This window comes from Vulpes vulpes, chromosome 4, assembly GCF_048418805.1.
Source record: "Vulpes vulpes isolate BD-2025 chromosome 4, VulVul3, whole genome shotgun sequence".
NCBI lineage: Eukaryota > Metazoa > Chordata > Mammalia > Carnivora > Canidae > Vulpes > Vulpes vulpes.
In genome coordinates, this window is record NC_132783.1 from 86052859 (window position 1) to 86078230 (window position 25372).

The window sequence follows — 25372 nt, forward strand, 5'->3', positions numbered from 1 at the left end:
GATTAATCAAGATACACCACAGTACCCTTAAAATGAGATCATTTTGATAAATCATGTATGACATGAAAAGACTTTATTCCTTTTAAGTGCAATTTAGACTGTAATTTTTTTCCTCATTTATGATTCATGGGAGAAACATGGATAAAATTCCCTTGCACAGTTACACCTTATCTACAGCAATAACTCAAAACTGCTTTTAGATGAAAATTCAGGGTCTTATTCACCAAAGCTGAATGCCAGCTCATTATTTTCTGGCGTTCAGTAGTCCAAAAATAATGTCCGCACATTAAGCGGCATTCTCAAAAAGTTGGAATTGGCCAGGCACCAGGCACATCAATTACACTCCATCATCCTTAATAAGGAAGAAATATCAGATGTCCTCTTGGAGGTTTTTTGAATCAGTAATGCTCAGCCTTCACCTTCCCAATTTGGAATGATTTGGAAACAAAAATGGTAGTAACAAAAAAGTATGGGACTCTCAACTGCTTTATATGGCTCTTTTCTCCTGTTCCGTAAAGCTCAGAGGAGGTCTTTTTTTTTTTTTTTTCCTTCCTTCCCACATGGTTCAGGCTTTCTTTTCCATTCCCCTTTTCTTGTTTCATAAATGAAACTACCATTTTGTTCGGTCTGAGTCCTGTTTGTCTAAGCTGCTGTGTGATGCAGGCTTACCCTCGCCGCTGCCGCAGTAATTTGGGAAGCGATAGTCATAACCTCCAATAGAAAAATAATTTGAAAATGTGCCTTCTGGTGAGATCCATCAAGTGTAAGGTCACATTTTTGGTTAAAAGGCAGACACTGATGCTATTCATTAAACTGAAAAATGGCTTGTTTTCCACTAATATTGAAATAAACCCTGGATGAATGTGAAGTCATGCTGGCATGCACTTAGATAGAAAGCAAAAGGAAACACAGATATATTGAATTTGGACATGGAAAGTCAACACTTTTAGGGCTTGCTGGAAACAGGGAATCGGGAAGATTGGCTGAAACAAATGGGAACAATTAGAAGTTCATTTGCCTCTTTCAGAGGATGAGCGGTTTAAAGAAGAATTCAGAGCCTAAGAATTACAGACTCACTTTGTGTTTTGTCAAACACGGTTACCGGTGAATAAGGACTCGATCAACAGGTAATTTATTTCACTGTTGTTCTTAGGGATTTATGTCAGGGAGTGGATCAAATCCCTGTATTTGACTTTGTGTTTAACCCAAGAACGCACATACCCCATTCATATCCGCGTAATATAACAAACGCATGAAAGCTCGAGTTTGTCTGGTATGTCACATTCATGCCAGTGTTCAATCAGATAGACACCAACAGCAAATAAAGATTCCTTGTGTGTAATTCACATTTAAATGAAATTTCCCATGCTTTTGTTTTTTTTCTGATATAAAGAATGAATTAAAAATATAAGGCCGTTAAGGCTGTACTTGCCTTGTTTAGGTTTCCGTTTCGCATTTATGACTTTCTATTTTTGCTAAAAAGATCTGTAAATTTAAAAAATATGCATGTATCTCATTAAAAAAGTTTCCTCGTTCTAGCAGCACTCAGCAAATCTCCAAAGAATGCAAGTTTAGAACATAAATATTTTAAGGCCCCATAAAATTGGCAGTGAATATTTTTTTCCCTCTAAGACCATGTTCATTTCATTCCAATTTACTACCACGATTATATTTTCCAAAGCAGCTTTTAATACAATACACAATTATTTCATATGGGGTTGTGTAGGTCACCTCATTAAGCCTGCAAAGATCAGGCCTCTTGTGATCCCCACAAATATCCTTGCATTTATTCCTAATTAAAATGGCTCTCCTAAAGTGTCTCAAGTTTATCAATACAAATAACAAGCTAAGCAAAATAACCACATTTGGAAAGTCAGCGGGGCAAGGTGACCTGGTCCCCCAAACCTCAAGCAGAGCCAACTGTGGTGTGTCCGCAGTGGTGCCCTGCCACCTGTTGGCTCTGCTTACACATAACAGAATATTGATGTCCCTCACAGCGGTGGGGTCACCCTCCCTGACCCCTGTCCCGGTTCATCACCCCCGAGAGAGAAAGAAGGGGCCATTCGAGAATTCCGGGCCTTCTGATTTCCCCCATCATTCATTTCCTTGGCCACATGTTTCTTCTACTAATGCTAAAAATTTATGGCTGAGCACATTAAGGGCAGTACAAGTCCTTCCCTTCTTCTGGATTATTTCAGAGTTTCCTGTCATAAGGAAATCCAAGACAACGTGTCCTCAGTGGATTGTATGTGACAGTGTCTGTTTCTATCTCAGGAATCTGAGGCATGATGGATAAACTGTCAGTTTTGAAGGATGATGTTTTCTCCATATTTCCATTATGAACTGGGCTGTCATCTCCTAATAAATTTCTTGCATTGGTATCAATTTATTTTTACAAGCAGAGGGTCTGATGTATTTGGGAAAGGCACTGACAGCAGATCTGGCCTAGCTTGACAGAGCTGGCTCCACCTCATTTTGGAAAACTACTTTGGTTCCAAGGACAGAACTTGACCCACAGCCCTCGAGAATAAAAAACTCTGTGAGAGGAAGAGAGACACATGAGGCAAGTTCCTTCTTTTAAGCCAAAATAAATCAAGCCTGTAGGACTACCATGACATAATATTATTTCTAAGACAACTCTACAAACACAGATGAGAAATGCCGTATGTAGCTACTTACTAATGCTGGTTTAGACCATCGCAATAATGCAGTGAATCTATGGATGGACTCAAGATTATAACAAGGCCATAAAGATCTCACTATTTTTTGCCCTCAGAAGGAATCTTAGTGCTTTTCTGCCTAACAAGCGAGGGGTAGAGTCTATTCATGTAATAAATATTCGGTTACAAACGATGAGCGCGTCCCTGTCATAGTTACTACCAATAGCAGGAGAGGTCAAGAAACATTAGCCCTACCTCTCAAGAAACTTAAATCTACTTAAAGAGGTAAGATACACAAAAGCACAGGTTACACAAAGTTAGAATGAAGTAAAAATAAATTATAGCTAATGGTTAATGAGCAATGCTAAGATCTTTGTGTCTTAGGTTTACTGGGAAGAGAGGCCATAGAACCTCAGAATGGTTATGAAAGTGGCTATGGGAGGCAATCTGTCTGGACTTGTGTCCCTGCTCTGCCACATACCAGTAGCCCACGAGACTAAGTGAGATTTGGTCAAATTACTCAGTTTCTCTGGGCCTTAGTTTTAACATAGGAGTAGGGGTTATGGCTGCCTCATGGGAATGCTGTGAAGATTGAATAAATTAATATGTGGAAAGTGTTTAACGTAGTCCCAGATACAAAGTAAGCACGGATATGTGTTAGCTATTTTAAACTATCATCGTTATCATTCTGTCATAATAACGTGACTATTGTTATTACCATTTTACAGTCCAAGAAAGTGGCTTAAAGAGTTTAAGTAAATTGCCCAAGGTCATACAGCCAGATGGAGCCTAGCTCTAAATCTTGGTCAGGAAGGCATCTGAGCATAGAAAACAGAGAAGTAGAAGATATCCAAGTTGTAAATAAGTCAAGGACAGAATCCTTGAAGCTTAATTAGCTTTTTTCTTACTATCCTTTCCATTCCTAGGCCATAAAATAGCCTTGTTCTACATAGCCCCAAACATATTGTGGATGTTATTTAATAAGCGTTGTATGTAGTGGTGTGATCGTGAAGTTTAAACAACCAGGTCTCTAGGAAAAAAAAAAAAGTATGTATGTTTATGTGTACATAGTTTACTATAATTTTGATGTTTATAAACGATGAATAACATGCAATTTACGTGTAAAAATTGAATATATAATGCCTTTTATTATAAATTCCATGCAGCCAGTTGATTCTTATAGAATACTTTTTTAAAAATTATTTTAGCCAAACTCTCATGTCCATAGCCAATCTAAGGTTGTAAGTAGATGAACAAGTGTAGTTCTGATATGAAATATCAACTCTTTTCTCTCCTTACTGAACATGTCAGAACTTCCCTCATTTGTCAATGACCTGAGCAATGTCTTAACTGGGTAACAGGGTTTGAATATTGGAAGACTGTTTCCTCCCATGTTTATCCTACTTACAATGTATTGACCACAGGCACAATATTCTTTTAATCTGCATCATTAACTTTTTTTTTTATCACTTTCTTAAGTTCAGGAAATCAATAAAATAGTAAGTCAATCCCTAATTTGTAGCATTTGGCAACTTCTGCTATAAATACTCCCACCATGACAGTGTCACACTACCAAAGCGACATCCCTAAAGAGGTGGAAAGAGATGTGAAGTAACGCATCATTATATAGTATTTCCACTGGAGAGATGTAGTAGACATAAATATTGTAAAGAGCATAAATAACAGGAAAATTTTATAAAGCAGGAAGTGTTGAGCTGTGGTATATATTACCTTTTCATACAATTTGTCCAATTATAAGTGTATGCAATTCAATTTTTTTTAAGCAATCCAATTTTAAATAAAGACTATGTCAACACAAGATTCCTGAAAATTTAACTGTGGTTTTTGTGAGCTGGTCCAGGTTGACTCCAGACCTGCTGGTTATTTCAACCCTGAATGGCCTAGGAGATCTGAAACACTTCTGTATCTACATTGCATAGTCAATTAGTTATTAATAAATGACTTAATGGTTTTATTTATATGCCAGGCCACATAATTAACGTTGCATATTAACATGAATTGAATCATCTGTTGCTACAAATACATATTATATATATTATCTGCCTTAGTGTATACATACCAAATCCAGGATGGGTTTTTTTTTTTTTTTTTCAGATACCTTCAAACTTCAAGTTCATTGTACAGTTTTGGGATTCAAGCTATGGAATCAAGTAGTGTTGGCAAGAATTCCAAATTGCCCACATAATAGCTGGGTACTCTTGGGCGATTATATAATCTCCCTAAATTTAATTGCTTAATCTATAAAATAATAATAATAGTACTTATATCTTAAGGTTGTTGATAGAGTTAAATGAAACTCTGTGTGTAAATGCCTACATATAGTGCTCAAGAAATGGGACACACACAATTATATATTCATTCGTTACCTGCAAGTTATAATGTATTTTACATTCTGATTATGTTCTATGTTTTGAACATGGGACAAAAACTAAATTTTTAGAAAGTTTTAATAATTAGAAGCAAACTATTATTTCATCATGTTTCTGTGGACAAAGCTGATTGTTTATAGACAGGATATTCTGTTTTTAAAATTACCCATACCTTTTTTTTTTTTTTTTTTAGTAAATTCTCTCTCATTTGATAGTTCAAGAAGTTCCTGTGTTAGAGGCTATAAGGCATTCACTCTCAGGTTGGGTCTGGGCCCCTCTGCTCTTAAAGTCTATGTTCTTACCAAAAATGACCAGATAGGACCCTGCTGACGTGGTGTGAGCCAGGTGAGTGATGGTCAGGAGAGGAGGATTGCAAAAACCTTGGGGCCCCCAATGCAGACAGAGGGTGGCACTGAGGAAACAACTTGGGCACTGGGGGGCTTTGGCCTTCTGACTTGGTTCCTAATCACTTTGTGGACTTCAGAACTATATATCCTTGGACATGTTACTTGTCCTACGTCTCTGTTTGCTCTTTATTCAAATGAAAATAATTGGACATACCTCATACACTGGAAAACCATTAGCACCTAGAGTGCATTCGGGAAATACTAGCTCCCGTGCCACACTTCACCTCCTCTCTTTCCAATCCTCTTCTCTTTCCTCCTCACCTCCCATTATTCTTCCCTCTTCATCCACCTCTCTTCACTCTGATGGGAGAGATTAGAAAGGTAGTTGACAGAAAAATCCATTGTTTCATATCAGCCCTGATTTATAGGTAGGATTTTAAATCTTAAAATTTTAAATATTTTAAATTGCAAGAGGCAATGACATAACTAAGTTGAAAAATCAAATCACTCTAAATCACATTAACAAAAATACATTTTTAATGATTTTATTTATTTTTATTTTAGAGAGAGAGCAAGCACTGGTGCACAAGGGAGGAAGAATGGGCAGAGGGAGAGAGAAAGGGAGAGAATCCCAAGCAGACTCTGTATAGTGCCCCAACATGGGGCTCCATGTGGCCCTCTATCTCAGGACTCTAAGCTCATGACTTGAGCTGAAACCAAGAATCAGATGCTTAAACCCACTGAACTACCCAGGTGCCCCAACAAAAATCTTTAATCTTTGCCTATTTGCTTTTACCCATTGTAAATCTTATAATTGTTAAAAATCACGGCATATGCACTCTTTAATATTTACTATGTTTACTTAATATTATATAATAAAAATCTTGGCATATTTCTCCCTCTTTTATATTATAGTTTTATTTGGTTGCCATAAGAATTCATGATTATTTCCATAATGTCCAATATTTAGATTTTTATTTTTCCTTCTGCTATATTAGTGTCTGCTAAAAATATTTTGGAAGTCACCACTCTAGATAATTTGTAAGGGCTTTTACATCTTCTATATTCTATGATTTCATTATTTATGTAGTAGCCCACAATATGCCCAAGCCATGGTCCTTCCTTTTTTCTGTTCCTGGTTCTTTTTTTTTTTTTTCTTCCCTCCCTTCCTCTTTCCTTCCACAGATATTTCTAAACTATAACTCGGGGCCTGATGCCATTTTAGATGCTGAACCCCTTTAGTGGAAAGGGAGGTCGGCGGGGGGTTGGGGTGACTGGGTGATGGGCACTGACGGGGGTACTTGGTGGGATGAGCACTGGGTGTTATGCTATATGTTGGCAAATTGAACTCCAATAAAAAAAAATAAAAAAAAAGAACTGGACCCCTTTATACCAGATAGAACCAATAGGAAGTTCTATGCTGTTGCCTTCAAGGGGCTTCCTTATTTCAGAGAAGTCTTTGGCACCTTACCCCTTCTCTGACTTTTAGCCTGTCCCAGCCTTCAGCTTCTTCACTCAGCTCAATGCTGTGCTTTTGCCCAGATTCTGCCCTTTGTCCCTTTGGGATATTTCTTAATCTCTTGGTTATTGACTCACCCTCATCCCTACCCTACTGTTTTTTATTACCACCACCCCCCCAATTTCTTGACTTCTGGCTCTGACAATCTATGGCCATTTCTGTTCCCAACCCTGTCTGTCGTTCCCAACCCAATGCGTCTGTCATGAAGTCTTTCTGTCTTGATTCACACTGAAAGGGATGGTGCCTTCACCCAGGAGTGGGTCAGAAGTCAGGCAGGTTCTTTAGCTTCTAATTTAATTTTTCAGTTGATGGCAAGTTTTTACCTCTGATTGTGGCAATTTGGCTCACACTTTTGTTGTGTTGAATTATAATCATTGTATAGGTAGTTTTATCTTTCACATTACAATATTTTATTCACTCAGTCACCATGCACTGACTTCTTTCTATATTTCTAGCAGTGTGTTGGGTACAAGGGTTAATAGTATAGTTAATCTTGGAAAGCTAATATAGTTAATCTTGAAAGCTTTCTCTTAGTATGAATAAGAAACAAGCAAGAACATAATCACTGTTCCATGTGTCCTAACAGAGGTCAGGGAAAATTTTCTGTAATAATACAGAGTATGGGGGTCATGCTACCAGTTGGTGACTCTTAATAACCAGTATTAATCATGGTTATCTATCTTTTTTTTTTTTTTGATGAGTCAGGAATTCAAAGCCCTCGTTTTATTTTTCTTGGTATTCTCAGCACAAGGCTTGGCATATAGTAGGTGGTTATTAAATACTTGATAACTAAATGAGTGATGCTTTTTCTTATGAAAGAAAATAAATGTTTTTAGAAGAGTCAGCTTTATACCACAGTTTCAGGGAATGAATTGTGATGAAAAGTGAAGATTGCTTTTACTTGAAGGAGGCTGACAAATTTCCCAGACCCGGGATCACTTTATGCCGTGTATGATTTAAGGGTGAGTGAGCATGCCAAAGCGCTCCACTTGAGCTGAGTAATGGGGAATGAGTTGTGGAGATGTGGTCTTAGATGGTATTTTGTGAAAAATAGTAGGAGATTTATGGCTATTAAACAACTTTGTAGCTGCCCCCTTCTTGTTTTGAAGCCTGCCAAATCGCTCCTCCTGTGGTCTGTATCATATTCCTTCAGGGCATCCATGATGTTCAGAAATATCCATTGGAATGCAGGTTTCCATGGAATGCACCCAATGGGAAGGGACTTGATTTTTACATACTCATCTGAAGACATTTGTTTTCTGCAACCAATGAGTAAAATTCTCACTTTGCAAATCTCTTACAGAGTGCGTTGTGTTTCCATTGACTCTTTTCCAATGAGGTTGCCCAAGTTATGCCTGCCTCCCTGCATTATTGAAATTGCAACATGCAGTATATTAGTGACTATTATCATTATTGATGTGAGTTTAAAAAATTATCAGCAACACTCCAATTGTGAGAAGGGGAAGAGGTTAGAAACCTTCAGTATGCTTTGACAAATCTTAAACAGAAGGATTTACTGGGCTGGCCTGAGTATCTCAAGCCTTGCTGTGAAAAAGGTGTACATATTTGCTATTATTTATCAGCTTCTTCCATTCTGTTGTTATGCTTTGCAGCCTTAGAAAAAACAGAAAAGGATATTTCTTTGCAAAAAAAAAGCCAACAATAAACAGCCTTAATCCATGTTGTGCATGTACTGGGAAATTGCTAGAAAAAACTTCCTCTCGTTATGGGCTCACATCAGAATAGGGTGTTATGGATCAGAGAAGAAACAGGAATCTTTGTTTTTCTTTTTTAATTATTTAATTTTGAGAAATTTCAAATATGTAGAAAAGTTGAAAAATAATGAACACATGTAACTACCATGCAGAGTTTATATTTTCTGATATTTTGACATATTTGTTTCCACGTCTTGTCTTTAAATAAAATAAATAAATCATATGTATAATTGAGGCTCCTCCCATTCTGTTAGCCCCAGTCCTATTATTCTGCTTTTTGGTAGAGACAACCATTTTCATGAGGTTAGTGTTTAACTTGTATAATTTTTAGATGTTTCCGTACACACTTGATGTAGAAGTACTACATATATATATATATATATATATATATATATATATATATATCATACCATATTTATAATTATGCAACTTGTATTTTCACTGTGTCAAAATTTTAGACCTATTCAAGTTGAGATACCTAAATCAGGTTTATTACTCTTAAATGCCAAATATTATTCTGTCATATACAACATTTTATACAACATTTTATTTATCCATTTTCCTTATTGACAGGCATTTGAACTACTTCCAATTTGTTCTGATCCAAATAATCATGCAATAAGCACTGTTTTATGTTCTACTTTATAGACTGGAGTGAAATTTTCCATAACATATACATTTGAAATGGAGTTGCTGTACCAATTTTCAATTTTATTAGATATTGCTAAATTATTCTCCAAAGTAGTTGAACCAGTATTCATTTCCACTGGCAAGTTGAACCAGCGTCCATTCCCCCTGGCAAGAAGATAAAAGTTCTTTCCCTTTCTCCTTAGCACTTGATGTAAGACTTGAAAGTTTGCCAATATGGCGGGTGGAAAAATTGTATCTTGTTTTAATAATGCATTGCTCTTCAGACTAGTGAATTTGACCGTCTTCTCTTTCCTTCACTGACCACTTAGGTTTTTCCTTCTTTGAATTGCCTGACATTTCCATCGTCATTTTTTCTATTGTATTTTTAATTATTTAGGGATATATGTATTCTGGTAGCTAATATTTTATTGTAGATGTTACAAATATCTTCAAACAGGAGTGATCTAAAACGTAAAATGTAAAAGTATAATTCTCTGCCATAGATAGTTAGGAAATTTGGCAAGAACTCAAAAATTTGAGAGGATTTGTGATTCTGAAGATTCAGATTTACCCAAATTACCCTATTCCTAATTTAGGTATAGTTTCTTAATCCAGGTAAAAGAAACCGTTATTCAAGTTTTTCCTCTTAATGTTTCTATCATCTCATACTCAATATACTATGGGTACATTACTTCAGTTTCAAGAGAAGTTCTTTATTTTGCTCCACTTGCACTGTTGTGTACGTACCGCACGCTGACCTATTGCACCACTGGAGTTCCAAGGAGATTTATTTTGGGGCAGGTAGTGTGCAAGTTTAAGACATTCCTACTTGTTCCATATGATAATCATGCTTTTCCTAACTGTGCATATAAGCATAATATTCACCAAAAAGCATAATATTCAGAGAACAAATTGAAAAGATCACAGGGACTTCATTTTGATAATAGCCAAGTCAAAGGACTGGTGGTTAGAATCTTAATTTGTAGTAGTTTCCCTAAATATCCAGCCATAGATGTGCCACTGACAGACACAGTTTGCAAAATTGTTCTTTTCCTGAATTCTTTTCCATAACTTGAGTTTATAAATGGACACTGAGCAGAAAAGTAATTAAACGCTAGGCATAGCATGATGACTGCAAAACAGAACTCTAGCCATGCCACTTTTGCTTTGACTACAACTGGAAATAAAGGTAAATAGCTATTTTACCCTTGGTTATAAAGCTCTAATGTTTTGCCCAGTCAGAGGTATTTGCTGAAAGGTAGTTTCTTCCAGTAATTTTAGGATAAGCTGTCATCAAATTGTCAACAGCCCAAATTGAGATTAAACGCACTAAGAAATCTCACAATATAGCAACCTAAACTCATACTGGAATTGTAGGCCTTTTTAGTACTGAGGTGGAACAGAAACATTGACAGAGAAACTATGGCCTTTTACTAAGGAAGTATGGTAGATCTGTGGAGGGACAACTCCTATTACTTAGCCCCATATATCCTGCCTCCAGCATTGAATCGGTGCCATATTTAGAACACTGTCACTGTGTCTCATTTATCATGTGGGGATTGCAGGAGACCCTGACTGCCAAATGGAGGGACATGTGGTGACTCTAGTATTTGAAATTTAATCTAATTTCTGACTCTTTATGTTCTTGCAGTATCCTAAATGTCTAATGATGAAGTATCTAGTAAGTCTTGTCTACTTTTAAAATCATTTTTCTTAGTGACTGAACTTTTTTCTTTCTGGACCCAATACCCTTGGATCAAGCTTTAAACACCACATATTTCCCTTGGAGCTGGAATGAAGTAATGCTACCTGAAATCTGTCTCTACCTTAGGGACAGAGCTTCTGATTCTGCTCCATTCAGAACTCTTTCTGTAAGTCTCCACTGAAAGCCGCTTAATCAAACATCTCAAATGTCAGAAAGCGGGGTTTAAAGGGTTTTTCTAGCAAGTAGGTCTAATCTCCTACTTAGTTTTGATTCCTATAATGTAGATAATCTCTTTGGAGAAAAGGCCTGCCCCTCGCAGGGCAAATATATCCCATAGAATGTATTTCCTATTCCAGAAAGAAAAATGTAGCATTAATGAAATTTACTTTTTCTTGAAGCTTGGAAAGGTTGTAAGCTTAGGATTTTGATCCTAGCAGATGTTCTTTTTTGGGTATTAAAAAAAAAAGTAGTATTTGATTCAGAAGTCTCAGTAAGAATTACAGTGGTGATGCTTCTTGCTATAAGCAGCCACGCTCTGAATGTGACAGACCAGTCATTAGTTCTGAGGGAGAGCTGACCCCACAGCCATAGTCTTTCTTCCTGGCCTTATCCCCATTGTTGTAAAGCTAGAGAGAAAGAAAGATAGCACCACTTACAGATACAGGTCACACACTGTACAGTTTGATGGTTAAAGAGCTGTTTGTGTACAATAAAAAATCATCTTCAAGATACATTTCATATCATTTTCTTTTAAGGTCTCAGAATGACAAAATTTTATTGATAACCATTATATCCCAGATTTCAGATGAGTTTTTCAGTGCTATTGTTAAACTCAGCCAGAACCCCAACTGCATGGTGCACAATGGTTTATATCCTTCACTTCAGGCTGTTGAGCCCCCAGCTTCTCTGTGTCTCTCTGCCCTGGGGCCCATGCAAACCAGCCCTGTTTTTCCCCATCCACCCTAGGGCAAAGTTCAGCATCCTTACTGGTTTCCAGAGCAATCTACGCATAGTGAACATGTAATCTGTGGGAAGTACTGGAAGAGGGCCTGTGGCAGCAATCTAATTCCATACCGTTTCTGGCCTTTATGCTCTCTCCCTTCCTCTTCCTTCTTTCAGTTCAGGAAATAAACACACCATTCTCTTGTCTCAGAGCACTTCCACCTGTATTGAGGCTCCTCAAATCTTTGTATGCTACCCTACACTCACCAGAATATTATCTCAGCACAGACAACTCTTGCTTCCTAAGAAGAGTCTTGGTTGACCATATTTCTTCCAGTCCCAGATCCCTAGGAGACATGTTTGGTAAATGAAGGTATTCAGTGTTTGGTGTTACTTCATGTTGACATTTTCTTTTATTATACAGGCTTCCAGTGACCGCATCACAGCCTCTCCAGAGCACCACTATACACCACTGCCATCTGCTTCCAGGGATCTCACCAATCACCGAGGTAGGAACTCGGCTTTTTACTGCTCTTAGTGGTTGCAGGGAGGGACACTTGACTGTGCAGAGCTCTGGGCTTATTATTGCTGCCTCGGCACTTTAGAAGGAACACAGTGCTTTTCAAGTCCTTGATGAGAAAACCATACCTGTCAAACCTAGCGATTTTAACTCATATTAAACAGAATTTAGTGGCAGTCTACTGGGAAGGCAAATAAATCCATGCTATGATATAATTTTGTGATTTGATTTTTTTTTCTTTAAGTAAAGAGATTATAGTACTTAAAAATTACTAAGTAGATCATTACCTGCAGCAAAAGTGATGGAGAGAATTGGGAAACTCTAATATTTGTAAAAGTATCATTGTTTGGGGAGTAGAATAGTTGAAATCTATAATTTCAAAATGAATAAACTCTATATTACAGCTAAAAGGAATTCCAGTTTGCCTAGCAACATTGCAGAGAGTCAACGCACAGTTTTCCTTAAGTTATCTGATCCTCAAAACATTAATTTCGTTTACCCAGTATTTCCAAAGCTTTAAATTCCTATTGTCATCTGTGGAGTCTGCATGGAATATCATTCAAAATTGCCTTGACCCTAAGCTGGCTGCTCAGGCCGAGGACTGTATGATCACCTTTGTTGGAACTGGGGAGGACAGGGAGAGGCCATACAGCGTAACTTATTTACCCCATTTTATGGGTTATGACAACAGCCACATTCCTTAACTGTGAATCTACCTTCCAATAGTAAATATGAACAGGCTTAGTTTGAGGGCCTTCCATACATTAAATGCCATTTCCCCAAGCAGGAAATTCCCCTCATACATTTAGGGAACACTGAATAAGGACTGTCGTAGCTCTGTCATCTAGCTACATTGCAGAATGGGTGGGTAGAAACAAAGGCTGTAGAGGACCCAGAAAGTGGTGAAGTTGGCACTCTGAGAAGACATGTGGGCTCTGGACAAATGACACACTTCTGTTCTATAGGAAATGATCGAAAATATGACGCAGGGTTCTAGGTGTCTATGACTTGGACCTGTGTTGCCCCTTTGATGTCTGGGCACAGTAGAACTTTTCTACATTTTACATATATTTTGGTCCAATTATGGTTTTGTTCACTAAGTGTCAGCTTTGTGAAAATCAATTTTGCTCAAAAGCAGGTAGAACCAATAGCTGCTAACATGCTATATTTTGAGGGGTATGTATAGATCTCCTTTGCTAATGTCCTTATGGAAGTCTCAAATATATTCCTTTAGAGGATATTTTTTTGAGGGGGATGGAGAGTTCCCCTAGGTAAATAATAATACTGTATCTAAACAGAATAACTAACTCTAGCATGGATTTATTTTTTGGTTTCTTATATTGAATAAAGGTATTTTTACTCTGTAGCTCATTGAGTACACTACATAGGAATTGAAGGCTCAGACCCATAAGTCTACTTCTGAAAGTTGATCTAGCCCTGAAATTGAGATTTCACAACAGAAGGACATGATCAGATCCATGATCATCCTCCATAATAGGACAAATTTCATTTGTTACTATAATGATAAAATAAGAAAAATGAACCTTAAAGAAATGGAATTTAAGAGTACAAGTTTTGAGGGTATATTGAGTAATATTTGGAATATGGAAGAATGCTCAAGGTGTGTAGAGTTAAAACAAGTGCCCTTTAATGACATCAGAGCCCAGCATCAATGGGAACAGTGCTGTTGAAAGGACCCAGCCACAGATATCTCAATTTTACTGAAGAATATGCCTAAAAACTTAATGCTCTGGTTAAATATGCCTACAAATTTAATGCTCTGGTTGCTTGATGCTAAGGACCTGGTAGTGAAAAAAAGCAAGTCAGGAACATGAAACGGCAGGCAGGTCTTTGGGCCTATGGCCATGTGGACACCAGTATAAACAGAGCCCATAAAGTCATTAAGGTTGAATTAATATAAGGCTGATCCATGTAGGAAAGAGATGAAACTGATCTATTTTAGCTGGGCATGAATCACACAATAACAAGTAGGAAAAGCCTGATTTTTTTGGCACCCAGAGTGAAACCATTTAATGCCATCTTTTTTCTTTTTTTAAGATTTACTTATTTATTTTAAAGAAAGAAAGAAAGAGTGCATATGAGTGAGGAGTAGGGCAGAGGGAGAAAATCTGCAGCCTCTCCTCTGAGTGCAGAGCCCAATGCAGTCTCCATCTCATGATCCATGAGATCATGACCTAAGCTGAAACCAAGAGTTGAATGCTTAATGGCCTGAGCCACTGAGGTGCCCCAATGCCACCTTGTTTTTTCATATTTAAGTTAAATTATTCTATATTTTTGATCATATAAATCACCAAACTATTTGGCTATCATTTGTTAACACCTTTATGGAAGCAACTTATAGTTATCCAGAGAGGCTCTTTCACATGTGAAGACAAATTGCATCAGGTCTTGCCCAAGTGAAATCTTCCATGATGTCTGAGACTTGGTCTATAAAATCTTAAGTGAAAGTTCTATTTGCAAATAATTTTTGATTCATCCAGTTCCCAATCTCTTTTCATTCCGCACCAACAAGTACATAAACTGGCTGGCAGTAGTTCACGTGCAAATTGCTGTTTTTCTATACATGCCATTTTCTCTTTACTTGTCCTTTTATGTTACTTCCAGTGTCGAGTATGATAGACCCAAGATTTATGTCCAAAGGACTGTAGATTCAAATACAAAGGAAACCTGGGCCCAGAATAAAGATCAGGCTATAGGGACTCTATTTTTCTGTGTATGATTTATAGTTATCCATGCATCGTAGGGATAGTAATGCACCGTACTTTTTGCTTCTTGTATGAATTTTTTTCTATATTGATTTTTCCTCTTCCCGAGGTACTTAAAATATTTGTTTCTATTTCCTTTGTGCAATTTTATATATTCTGCTTTGTGTTCAAGAAGCCTAGTAATGTAGGTTTTCGAACTCTTTATAAATGAAAGCTTCCTGAAGGGAGTACAGATTCTAATCTTTCTTCTCCTTCATATCCCTGACTTCTGCTCATCTTCAGGTATCAGCCTATCACCGCTGTAAGGATGACTTTTCTGATCCCTGCTCACCCTTCCCACATTTATATTAGCTCAGTGTTCTTTTTCAGGCTTTTTTTTCTAGTGCCTTCTTGGACAGTATAAGCTATTGAAGGCAATGGAGGAGATTGTGTCTATTTGCTCACCACTATACCTACAATGCCTGCCACAGGGCCTCCTGCTTAGTAGGAGCTCAATAAATATTTGTTCAGTAAATGATGAATGGTAGAAACCCAGAAGAAAGTCAGTAATTTAGATGCCTCTGTGAAGTAACTTGATTGTGTCTGAGAAAGGAGACCCATTTTCCTTTAGGAGTGAGTGATAGGGAAAGAAAAGGCCAGCCTTGTGGACCTCAGACCTCAACTCTGTTTCACAAACCCAAATCATCATGGTTGGGGCCATATGTATTGATTCATTGTCAGGAAGCATTTAGCCACATTGTTTAACTTCCAAGTAGGTAATAATTTTTTTTGTCATAGTTTTCAAACTCTGGTGTTTTGATGGTAGGAAGATAATAGGATGAATTGAAGCAACTAATGGAATCATTTTACTAGTAACAGAAGCTCTCAAAGAAGGGGCTACACTCACCATAAGATGCAAGCTATGATATAGATGAGGTTTTATGATTGTGCACTTGAAATCTGAGAATTCTGCTGTAGGTCTAAACATGTCTTTGGAGTACAGGGACTATGGGGCCATGTCAATAACCCCAATTGTTACCTAGTGGCAGTCTACTTACTATATCCTCTATGGGTATCCACATTAAGAAGAGTGTTGGGAGTGTTCGCTGGAGAAATGTTTCTTTAAATATGTGCATAGGACATACACCTGTGTGCCAAGTATTGCCACTCTTTATCTCGTAACTGTTGGAAATGGACTTTGCATTTATGTAGACCACTGCATCTTTTAGGGAAATCATTTCTATTTAGTGAGTTGACCATATCATCCTCAAGACAACTCTAGAAAGTAGGGAGGGTAAATATTAATATTCCCATTTAACAAAGGAAGGCACCAAGAATTTCCAGGGGAGACTGAGTGACTCAGTGACAGAGGCAAGGAAAAGAAAAAGCAGAGTTCTGTGTCCTTGATTCCCAGGCCACCTCTGATATTTGTCCTTCACACAGGACATATGAAGCAAATGCAAGACTGACTGTGGCATTGTACTAGAGCGAAGAAGGAAGTACAGGCAGAGAAATGGCCTGGAAAGGTCCACTGCTGGGGTGGATTTCTACAGCCTGAGCTAAGGCTGCAGTGAAGTATAGTACTAGCCTCTTCTGTCAAAGGGATTGACTGTCACTCTCCTTTCCTCCCTTCTTTAAAATTTCAAATCTATAAATTCAAGAACAGAGAAAGTTTGAAAAACCAAAGACGATGATCCTATGAAATCAGTCTGAATTCAGATAGGGAAAATAGAAGGCCCACTATGTATTCACATGATGAAGGGGTTTAATGTAAGGAATGAAGAAGAGGCTGGTCCAGTCAGGGAAGACCCCACCCAGAGTCCCAGCCTCACATGGAGGCTGGTGATTCTCAAGAACTTGCTAAAGTTTCTGCACATTTCAGGAACACCTGGGAATATCCTACTGACTTTCTCTACCTGCAGTGCCCACGTGGGAGGGATCCTCAAGAAGTTCACTTGGATACTGCTTCACACATTAGAACTACCCAGACAGTGCCCTGCTCTTCTTTCTCTCTGGATTTCCAAGTCATAGTTCAGTGTCTCACTTTGGCCTATTCTAACCTAGAACTACATGCCAAGGAACGTTTTAGAAATTCAGCTTCCAGTTCCTTCTCTAAGCTGCAGAGATAAGGTTGGAAGAGGGTGGTGATGATGCCAGGTGATAACAGGCAGTCACGCACACATACTGTGATCTGACATTGCCAGTAGCTAACACACTAGGGGTCCCGTTCCAGTGCACTGGTGTGCACATTTTGCAAAGTAATTGCAAGCCCAGTGAACATCCCTGAATTACTGTTTTTTTCTCTGATGCTTATATAGTCTTGAAGGTATGACGTAGTTACCTGGTCATAGTAAGCATAGGACTTTAGACGTATGAAAGTCAGAATGCAGCAAATTGAGAGAAAATCTTTGGAAACTTTCTTGGAGATGGTAGCCATCCTATTTCTACCCATCCTTAGCAATCTTGCCATTATTTTTGATACAGTTGTTAGGTGCTCATCCTCTTCTCCAGCCAGGGCTTGGTCTATTTGTGTTTGAAATTGATTGCTGGGACTGTCATAGAATGATTTACATAGCAACTCATCATAATTAGTTATCGTTTGCAGTTTCCTTAATGTGAGTTGCATTTTATGCTTAGGAATTGATTTTTCTGTATATCTCCATGAAGCAGCTCAATGTGTGCCATCCAAACAGGAAGAAAAAGATGGAAAGAAAAACTGCAGGCATTTTTTATTTTTATTTTTTAAACAGTTTTACCATGAGATATCATAAAATACATTTTCACAGAAGCCATAAATACAGAGTGTTTTGCTTCAACTATTTAAATAAGCCAAAGTGAAATGAATAAGAGGAAAATTAATGGATGTATGTGAAGATGTGGCAATGTAGACAAAGATGTTTTGGATGGGGAGATGTTGCCCAGAAAAACTGCATGCCAATGAGCAGAATACTTTCAGGAGGGCTCAAGATGGGGCTGCTTGATAACCAAACTGCTCATCACAATTTGTTTTCAGCTTAGAGGATTTGGAGGCAATCTGTCTCTTTCAGACAACTTGAAATTTTTTTTTCTGTTTTTTATAGTCATACCATCTTGCCATGTCAACCCACAGGGAACATGAAACTTAAGTAGGTTTGATCATTATAAACAAAATCTACACAGAATAATAGCACAGACTCAGTGAAAATAGATGCACTTATTTAGGTTATCTTATTAGTTCAGCATCACGGTATCTTTTTGCCTATTGTTCATTGTTCTCGTTGACCATTTAAAAAGATGAAATAAGCAATCCAAGGGCTATGGTGCTTTGCCAAGGAGGTCCCACCTGAGATCAGACCCTATGACTAAAGCAGCCTGCTTATTTATTGCTTTCTGTCTTCCAAAATATTTTGATTATTTTTTCAAAGGAGTGAGCTATCAGATTTTCCAGAAAACATCAGTGAGTCATTGAAGGTTCACAGAAGTACGGCAGATCCAACTCTTCTCCGTAGAAAGTATATTGAAAGCTGTGAAAGAGAGACAGAGGGAGGGAGAGGAGGAAGGAGAAGAAAAAAGAAAAAAATCTTTAGCAATTGGCTCCTTGCTGCTGACAGGGATATGTTTCTTCTGTGGGTCCTGCTAGATAAGTGCATGGCCTCAGCTCCCCTCTTTCAGACTCCATGCCACGGCTTTGCCCTGGCTGTGTAGGGAAAGAGTGTATCGGTTCCTTGTGCAGAGCTATTATTAGCATTTTCTAATTATGTAAAATGCTCCCTCTGATGACATTTCAACAGAACCCATTACTTTAGTTTTCTTTCCTTCATAATGCTTTTATGGACTTATAATCTTGGTGGAATTCTCAGATGCTGAGAGATGCTAAAGTTTCCTTTATTTAATCGAGGTGACTAGTGATTTGACAGTAGTGGTTGACAGGTTTATTTTATCTGCGTGGCAGTGGGAGTCTATTTTCAGTGTGTGTGCTCTGTTCCAAAGTAAAAGGACTTTACTAAGTGCTGAATAAATTGTACTTTCCTTTGATTCTAGACCTTGCTGAAATGGTTTAAAAACTCTAGTCTGGGTCATCAAATTCATCTCTCTGCTGCTTTGCAGGGTCAATAGCTTCACTCTGTACTGAGCGGGGCTGGGTGGATTGGAATGGAGGGTAGTGTAGATTAAAACTTCCGCATATATATAGATAGATGTGCATGTGTGCACTTGCTGTCTGGGAAGGTGGCAGTGATGGAAGAGCAAGCCAAGTGGAATCTGAAGATGGATGAATCTGTTAGACTATTACCAAGACTGGCGTGGACTTCAGCCAGGAACTTTAAGCAGCCTCCTTTAAGCATTTGAAATCCATAGGGGTCCATTTCCTATCTTTTTCTCCAAGGATGATTTTTCATTTGCAGTCTCCATGATTGCTTTATTTCTCTACTCTTTGGGCAGAATTGTTGTGCTCTCATAGATACAAAGGGGCTACGAATTTGGCTCTTCTGTTTCAGAAGCAGAGCAAGGAGGAAAAAAATGGACTCATACCTTGTACTCCCAACAGAAACAAACTTTACTTGTGCAGGATAAGATATAACCCTTTCCCCAAAAGACAGTCCAAATAAAAAATGGTGGTGAAAACATGTCCCTCTGTCTTAAAAAATGGAGAGCCTGGGATTGACGGGATTGAAGATTCTAAATGTCTTGAAGTTTTAGAGTCATGGGCTGTTTTTTTTTTTTTTAAAATTTTCTCTTCTTTTTTTTTTTTAAGATTTTCTTTCTTTATTTGACAGAGAGTGCGTGGGAGAGTACAAGCAGGGGGAGCAGTAGAGGGAGAGGGAGGAGCAGGCTCTCCACTGAGAAGGGAGCCTAAGGCGAGGCTCGATCCCAGGACCCTAGGATCATGACTGAGCTGAAGGAAGCTCAAGCGACTGAGCCACTCAGGTGCCCTGTCATGGGCTGTTTCTTATCCCTTCCGTTGCAAGTGAAGAATTGAGACATGGCCAAATATGACTTCTACAGTGACAAATATTGCTCTGAGCACCTTCAATTAAGGAGTCCTCTAGGCATCCACTGCCTTTACCAAGTATCCACTTTGTACCAAGTATGTGTTAGGGTTTGTGGAAAATTCAGGAAGGGAGAGCATGGTGTCTGTCTTCTAAGAATTTATGGTTTGATTGAGGACATACTGAAATGAAGCAATGCCAACCAAACTACATACCATATATTATATAAGTAAGATTTGCTTTACTTGGTAAAAGCTATAAGTGCTATAAATGTTAGAAAAAATGGGAATCAGTAAAGGCTAGAATAGTCAGGCATTGGCTGTGTGGAGGATATTGGCCTTGAGCTTTAAAGGACAAGGCATGAGTAGATGGATGGCAAAAGAGGGGCATCCCTACCCTCCCCCCAAAAAGGGAAATGGGTAAAGAAGTATAGGGATAAGAATAGATAGAACTGAGTGGAGGAAGGGACCCAGTTTTGAAAAAGTCAGAAATAAATTTATATAGGTAGGATGGATCCATACTATGGCAGGCCTTGAATATGTAGAAGCATCTCGATTTGATTTAAAGCTATGTTATGGGATTATTAATCTGCAGACAGTAGGAGGGGGAATTGGAAAGAAAAGAGTCTGGAATCCAGGAGGCCACTCTGGGATGGCATTAAAGTTTTAGAAGCTTTGGATTTCTTGATACCAGGCTATGTGACTGCAGAGTGTACTGCCTCCAAAGAGCAGGTTTCTAGCAAAGGTAATTTAGGAAACAACTTCGTAACAGATGGGGAAGACAGCTGGGGCCAGGACACTGCCAGTGGAGCAGGGGTGAGGGCAATGTAAAGGGAACCTTATGGCCACTACAGAATTGTTCAAGGTTGCTGATGGTTTAGTCACAGGGTATCTCTGGCTCAGGCATCAGAGAAAATGGACAGTTAGTGCTTTTCCTCCTCATGTTATTCAAAGTATTTCTGATGTTGGCTTTTGAAACCAAAACCAAGAGCCCAGCATCGGTTAGGATAATGTTGAAATAATCTAGCATTGGTGATGAAGACCAGGAGTGGCTGGCTGGCTGAGGGAACAGAGAATAAGAGTAGGAATATGAGAAACATTCTGTAGCAAATGCAATAGACCAACTTAGTGACTGATTATGCTTAGAGATAGTACAAGAGAACAGAAGGTTGTGAGGAAGCTGGCATCGTGGATGAGAAGCTGTGATCTCTGCCTGTAGCCCGTCTCTTGCTTCCCGCCTTGCAGAATGCTCTCCTACCACTCATGCATAAGCTGTAATCTGGCCAGTTAACTGGGAGATTGCTGGAATTAATGTAGTGGGGCTCATAGCAACAGGAACAAACATACAATGAGCAGGCAAAGCAGCCACAAAAAATTTTGTTTGCATTCTGATCTTTGGTTCAAGATGAGCTACACTCTTTAAAAAAAAAAAAAACCCACAAACAAAACAAAACAAAACTAGTAAGTGCCCAGTGTCTTTTAGTCCCAAATCTTGTATTTCTAGAAGAAGAGTTATTTGAAGCCAATGGTTTTGGTCTAGATTGTTCTGCTGAGAGCTCTGCCCAGCATTCACCTCCCCATCCCAGTTCTATTTCATTTGTTTCCCTGTATCTTGTAGTAAACTTTACCCCTGCCCTAGGTTTTTCCTCATATAGAGATTTTACAACCTTTTTGGAACAAATAAACAAACATCTGGAATCATGTGGTACATTTAATTAAAAAGTTTGCATTTGGCCAGAAATGGTAAAATCATGAAAAATGGCCTGTCGGTAAGCTCAAGAAGGCCAAACAATGACGTTGTTGGCTGCAAACGGATTGAAATTGAGTGAGGTGAACACCTGCTCAGTTCAGCCTGCTGTCCTCCAGCTTCCCCCTCCCAGCCATTAATATTTACGGCTCTGGTTCTTTATCCATTCTAATGAAATTTTTGGTTGGGGCTGGTTGGGGGAGAGGGCTGTTACTTTTCCAATAACCTCGGATTTGTTGGGATACATGTAGTTTATAAAGGGTGCAATATTGGGCTTTTTGACTTTTCACTTCCCTTAATCAGAATTCCATATGCTTCAGGTCACTGCAGGGGCCTGTTTCTGTTTCTTCAATCAGTCAGCCAACCACTTTTTTTTTTTTTTTTTGAGAGGACCCCTGCACTGGGGGTTGTAGGAGATTCAAAAGAAGCTGTGGGCTCTGCCTTCAGGAATCCTGTAGTCTAACTCTAGAAATAAGGCCCTACACACAGAAAGTAGAAGTCGGGCTGCTAGAGTACAGAGGAAGGAAAGGTGAGTAAAGAACAACGTGTTGGGAGGTAGCCTTGGGGAAAGGTGAGAACAGAGTTGAAAGCAAATAAGATTGAAATGAGAAAGTTGAGTTGATCATATCACTTGGGAGTGGCCATTGCTAAGTACTTTCTACTCAGGTATATGGAAAGGGATCAACTCTGCCCACCCCCACTTCCAACTGTCTTAGGAGCTCTTTCTTCTAGTCACCTTTTATAAACCTACAAGAGATAGAAGTGTGTACTTGATACAGAAGTGCAGTTTCAAAACAGATCCTCCAACCCCTCTCTCACTCACCTATTTTCACCCATTTATTGCTCCTAAGAACTTTGAATATAAAAAATTCTAAAGCAACTCCTGGAATGAAACCATTTGTATAAATGACACACCTGGAGGAACTCTCCTTGGGTGGCTTCAGGGTGTGAAAGAGAACTTGGGGAGAGACCAAGTGGAGTTCTTGTTTAATTTCTGGCCATGGTCCAGATGAGCAGTATGTGTAAGAAATGATCTTAAAGCAGGGGTTAGATATGATTTAACATTTCTAATTAGCTTCTCTGTGAAGCATGTCTATGGTAAAGTAAAATATAAATTTGCACATTAAGAAAAAAATATTGAAACTTTCTGGCTTTGCAGAGTGTAATGCTCTAATATGTCTCGCACTTGAGAATTTATACCCAAGATGAAGTTATTCTAAGAAAAAGATGAAGAGTTTTTCTTTTTTGTCAGGAATACAATGGAAATAGCTAGGGGGCTGAACATACAGAGGGTGCCATCCAGGTTGGATGTGAGGAAAGGATGAGTACTGTTGAACTTGAGTGTCAATTGGCAAGGGAGCTTGGGAAATCACCATTACCCAAGGGCTTTTACTGAAGGATATGCTCATCAGTCTTTGTGAGCTGAATAGTGTAGCCTGAAGGAAGTAAAGTGAAGCAACAACTTTCAAATCCAATCAGGATTTGAAACCCAGACCCAGGGTTTTCTATATCTATGCTAGTTTAGCTTTTTCATAAAATAAAACCAGGGTTTCTCCTTGACCCCTCTGGACTTGTGCAAGCACAGAAAGATACAAGGCCGTGCTGGAAAAACACTCCACTGTTGTCAGAGGCTTCTTAGTCCTCAACTCTTTATTATTCTTGTGCATCTGTTTCTTTAAATACTCTCTGCAGAAGCATTAGCATGAAAATAAAAGAGTACAGCAACTTGGAATTTTCCATTTGTAGCTTCCTTAGTCTGAGGGGTCAAAGTTCTATCCTCAGGGATGCTAATGCAAACTCTGTGTGCTGTTCCAGGGCAAATGTTTCTCAACTAAAAGACAAGAGGGGGTGGGGAGCCAGGAAAATAATGCAATTCTAATTCCTAAACACAGACTGCCTAGAGATTCCAATTTAAATTGCTGCTCCCTTACTCTTATTCCCACCCTCCCCCAAAGAAAAAAATTTTCCTGTTTTGTGAGGACAGACATCTGTGTAAGAGCAATAAAAACAGTCTTCCCTCTTGTGGATTAGCTCTTTATTCCTTTATTTATCTTGCTCTACCTCATCAGTTTCTCCACAATCAAGAATAGTCAAAGAGGATAACATGTAGTCCCTTTCTTTGGTTTTGATTAAAGAAACCCATATAACCATCCTCCCCCACAGATTTTCTTCTTGAGAGAGAGCGTACCTTCTTATGTCTTATTTCTCTCTTTTTTCACCTGCTCCTTTGGAATTTTTCTAGAGCTTCATACAATGTACAAATCACCAAGGTCCCCTGGAGGCAGGGCAGTAAATGGTGGCATATCTGAAAGATTGTAAATTACGGGAGAATAATGATAGCACAAAGAACATGTTCCACAGCCTCCTTTTCTTCTTCTGAATCTGTAGAAATATATTAGTTCAAGAGCTATATACTGAACAGAAACCATACCAAGCACTGCTCTGAGCGTTACGTATGGAGTGATGAATAAAGCAGACAAAAATCTTTGCCTTCAAAGAGCTTACGTTTTACTGAAAGAATCATTAAGATAAAAAATAAAAGCAGCATAGGGTATGATAAATACTGAGAATAAATACTAAAATGAAAACAAAAACAGACAAGAGATGAAGGAATGTGTGTTGGTAATTTGAAACTTGATAGCCAGAGAAATCACCCCTGAGAAAGTGGTATTGGAATAATAACTTGAAGGAGGTGAGAGATGGAAAAGGGATATATTTGACAGAAAAGTGATCGAAGGAGAGGAAGGAGTATGTACAAGCATATTAGGTAGGAGCTTGCCTGAAATACATGAAGTAGATAGAGGAGGTCAGTAGAGCTGGGGTAGTTCTCTGTCAGGAGAGGAAGGCAGCATGGGCGCAGCATGGATGGGGGCAGCATGGATGAAGTTAGAACAATATGAGAAGCCAGAACTTATAGCATCTTATAGGCCATTTAGTGTCCCTTAGACAGGAAGCCATTAAAAGCATTTATGGAAATGAGAGAAATGATATAATTCTACTTTCTATAGGGGGGAAGAAAAAACAAAACCATAATTAACTGGAAAAGAAGCTCATAACCTATGTAGATCTCTGCAAGATAGATAAAAGGATACATTTGAAGAGATTTATCAAGTTCAAAATCAATGCAACAGAGTTAAAAAATGTAAGACCAGCTTTAGGACTTTGCTAAGTGCATGGAACTACTGGCAGGCTTGATAGCAGCCACCAACTTAGGCCTCCACAGTGAGTAGTCACATGGGTCAACCCATCTGTATGCCTGTCCCCATCCTTGGCAAACATCACTCAGCTAAACTCTCTCCAAGCCAGAGCAGCACGGTTGGTCAACTGGATGATAAAATGGCAAGAGTAGGTACAAATGTAATAGTCATAATAGTTGTGGATGAACTAAATTAAAAGGGCACTCTCAGACTTGGTAAGAAAGAAAATGCAAAATAAAAGGCTTTTTGAAGAAATAAATACAGTGAAATAACATAGGAGCTTGAAAAAATACAGGGATTGGGGAAAAACACAATGAAACCAGATGCTA

At 38.5% G+C, this 25372-nt stretch overlaps 1 protein-coding gene across 1 annotated transcript in view; it reads left to right on the forward strand.

Moving 5' to 3' along the window:
- LRMDA (leucine rich melanocyte differentiation associated) overlaps positions 1 to 25372 on the forward strand; it is a 1011591-nt gene that overhangs the window by 799519 nt on the left and 186700 nt on the right. Inside the window, exon 6 of the mRNA XM_026005124.2 lies at positions 12333 to 12417. Coding sequence (XP_025860909.1) covers positions 12333 to 12417 — 85 coding nt within the window. The remainder of the gene's footprint in view (positions 1 to 12332; positions 12418 to 25372) is intronic.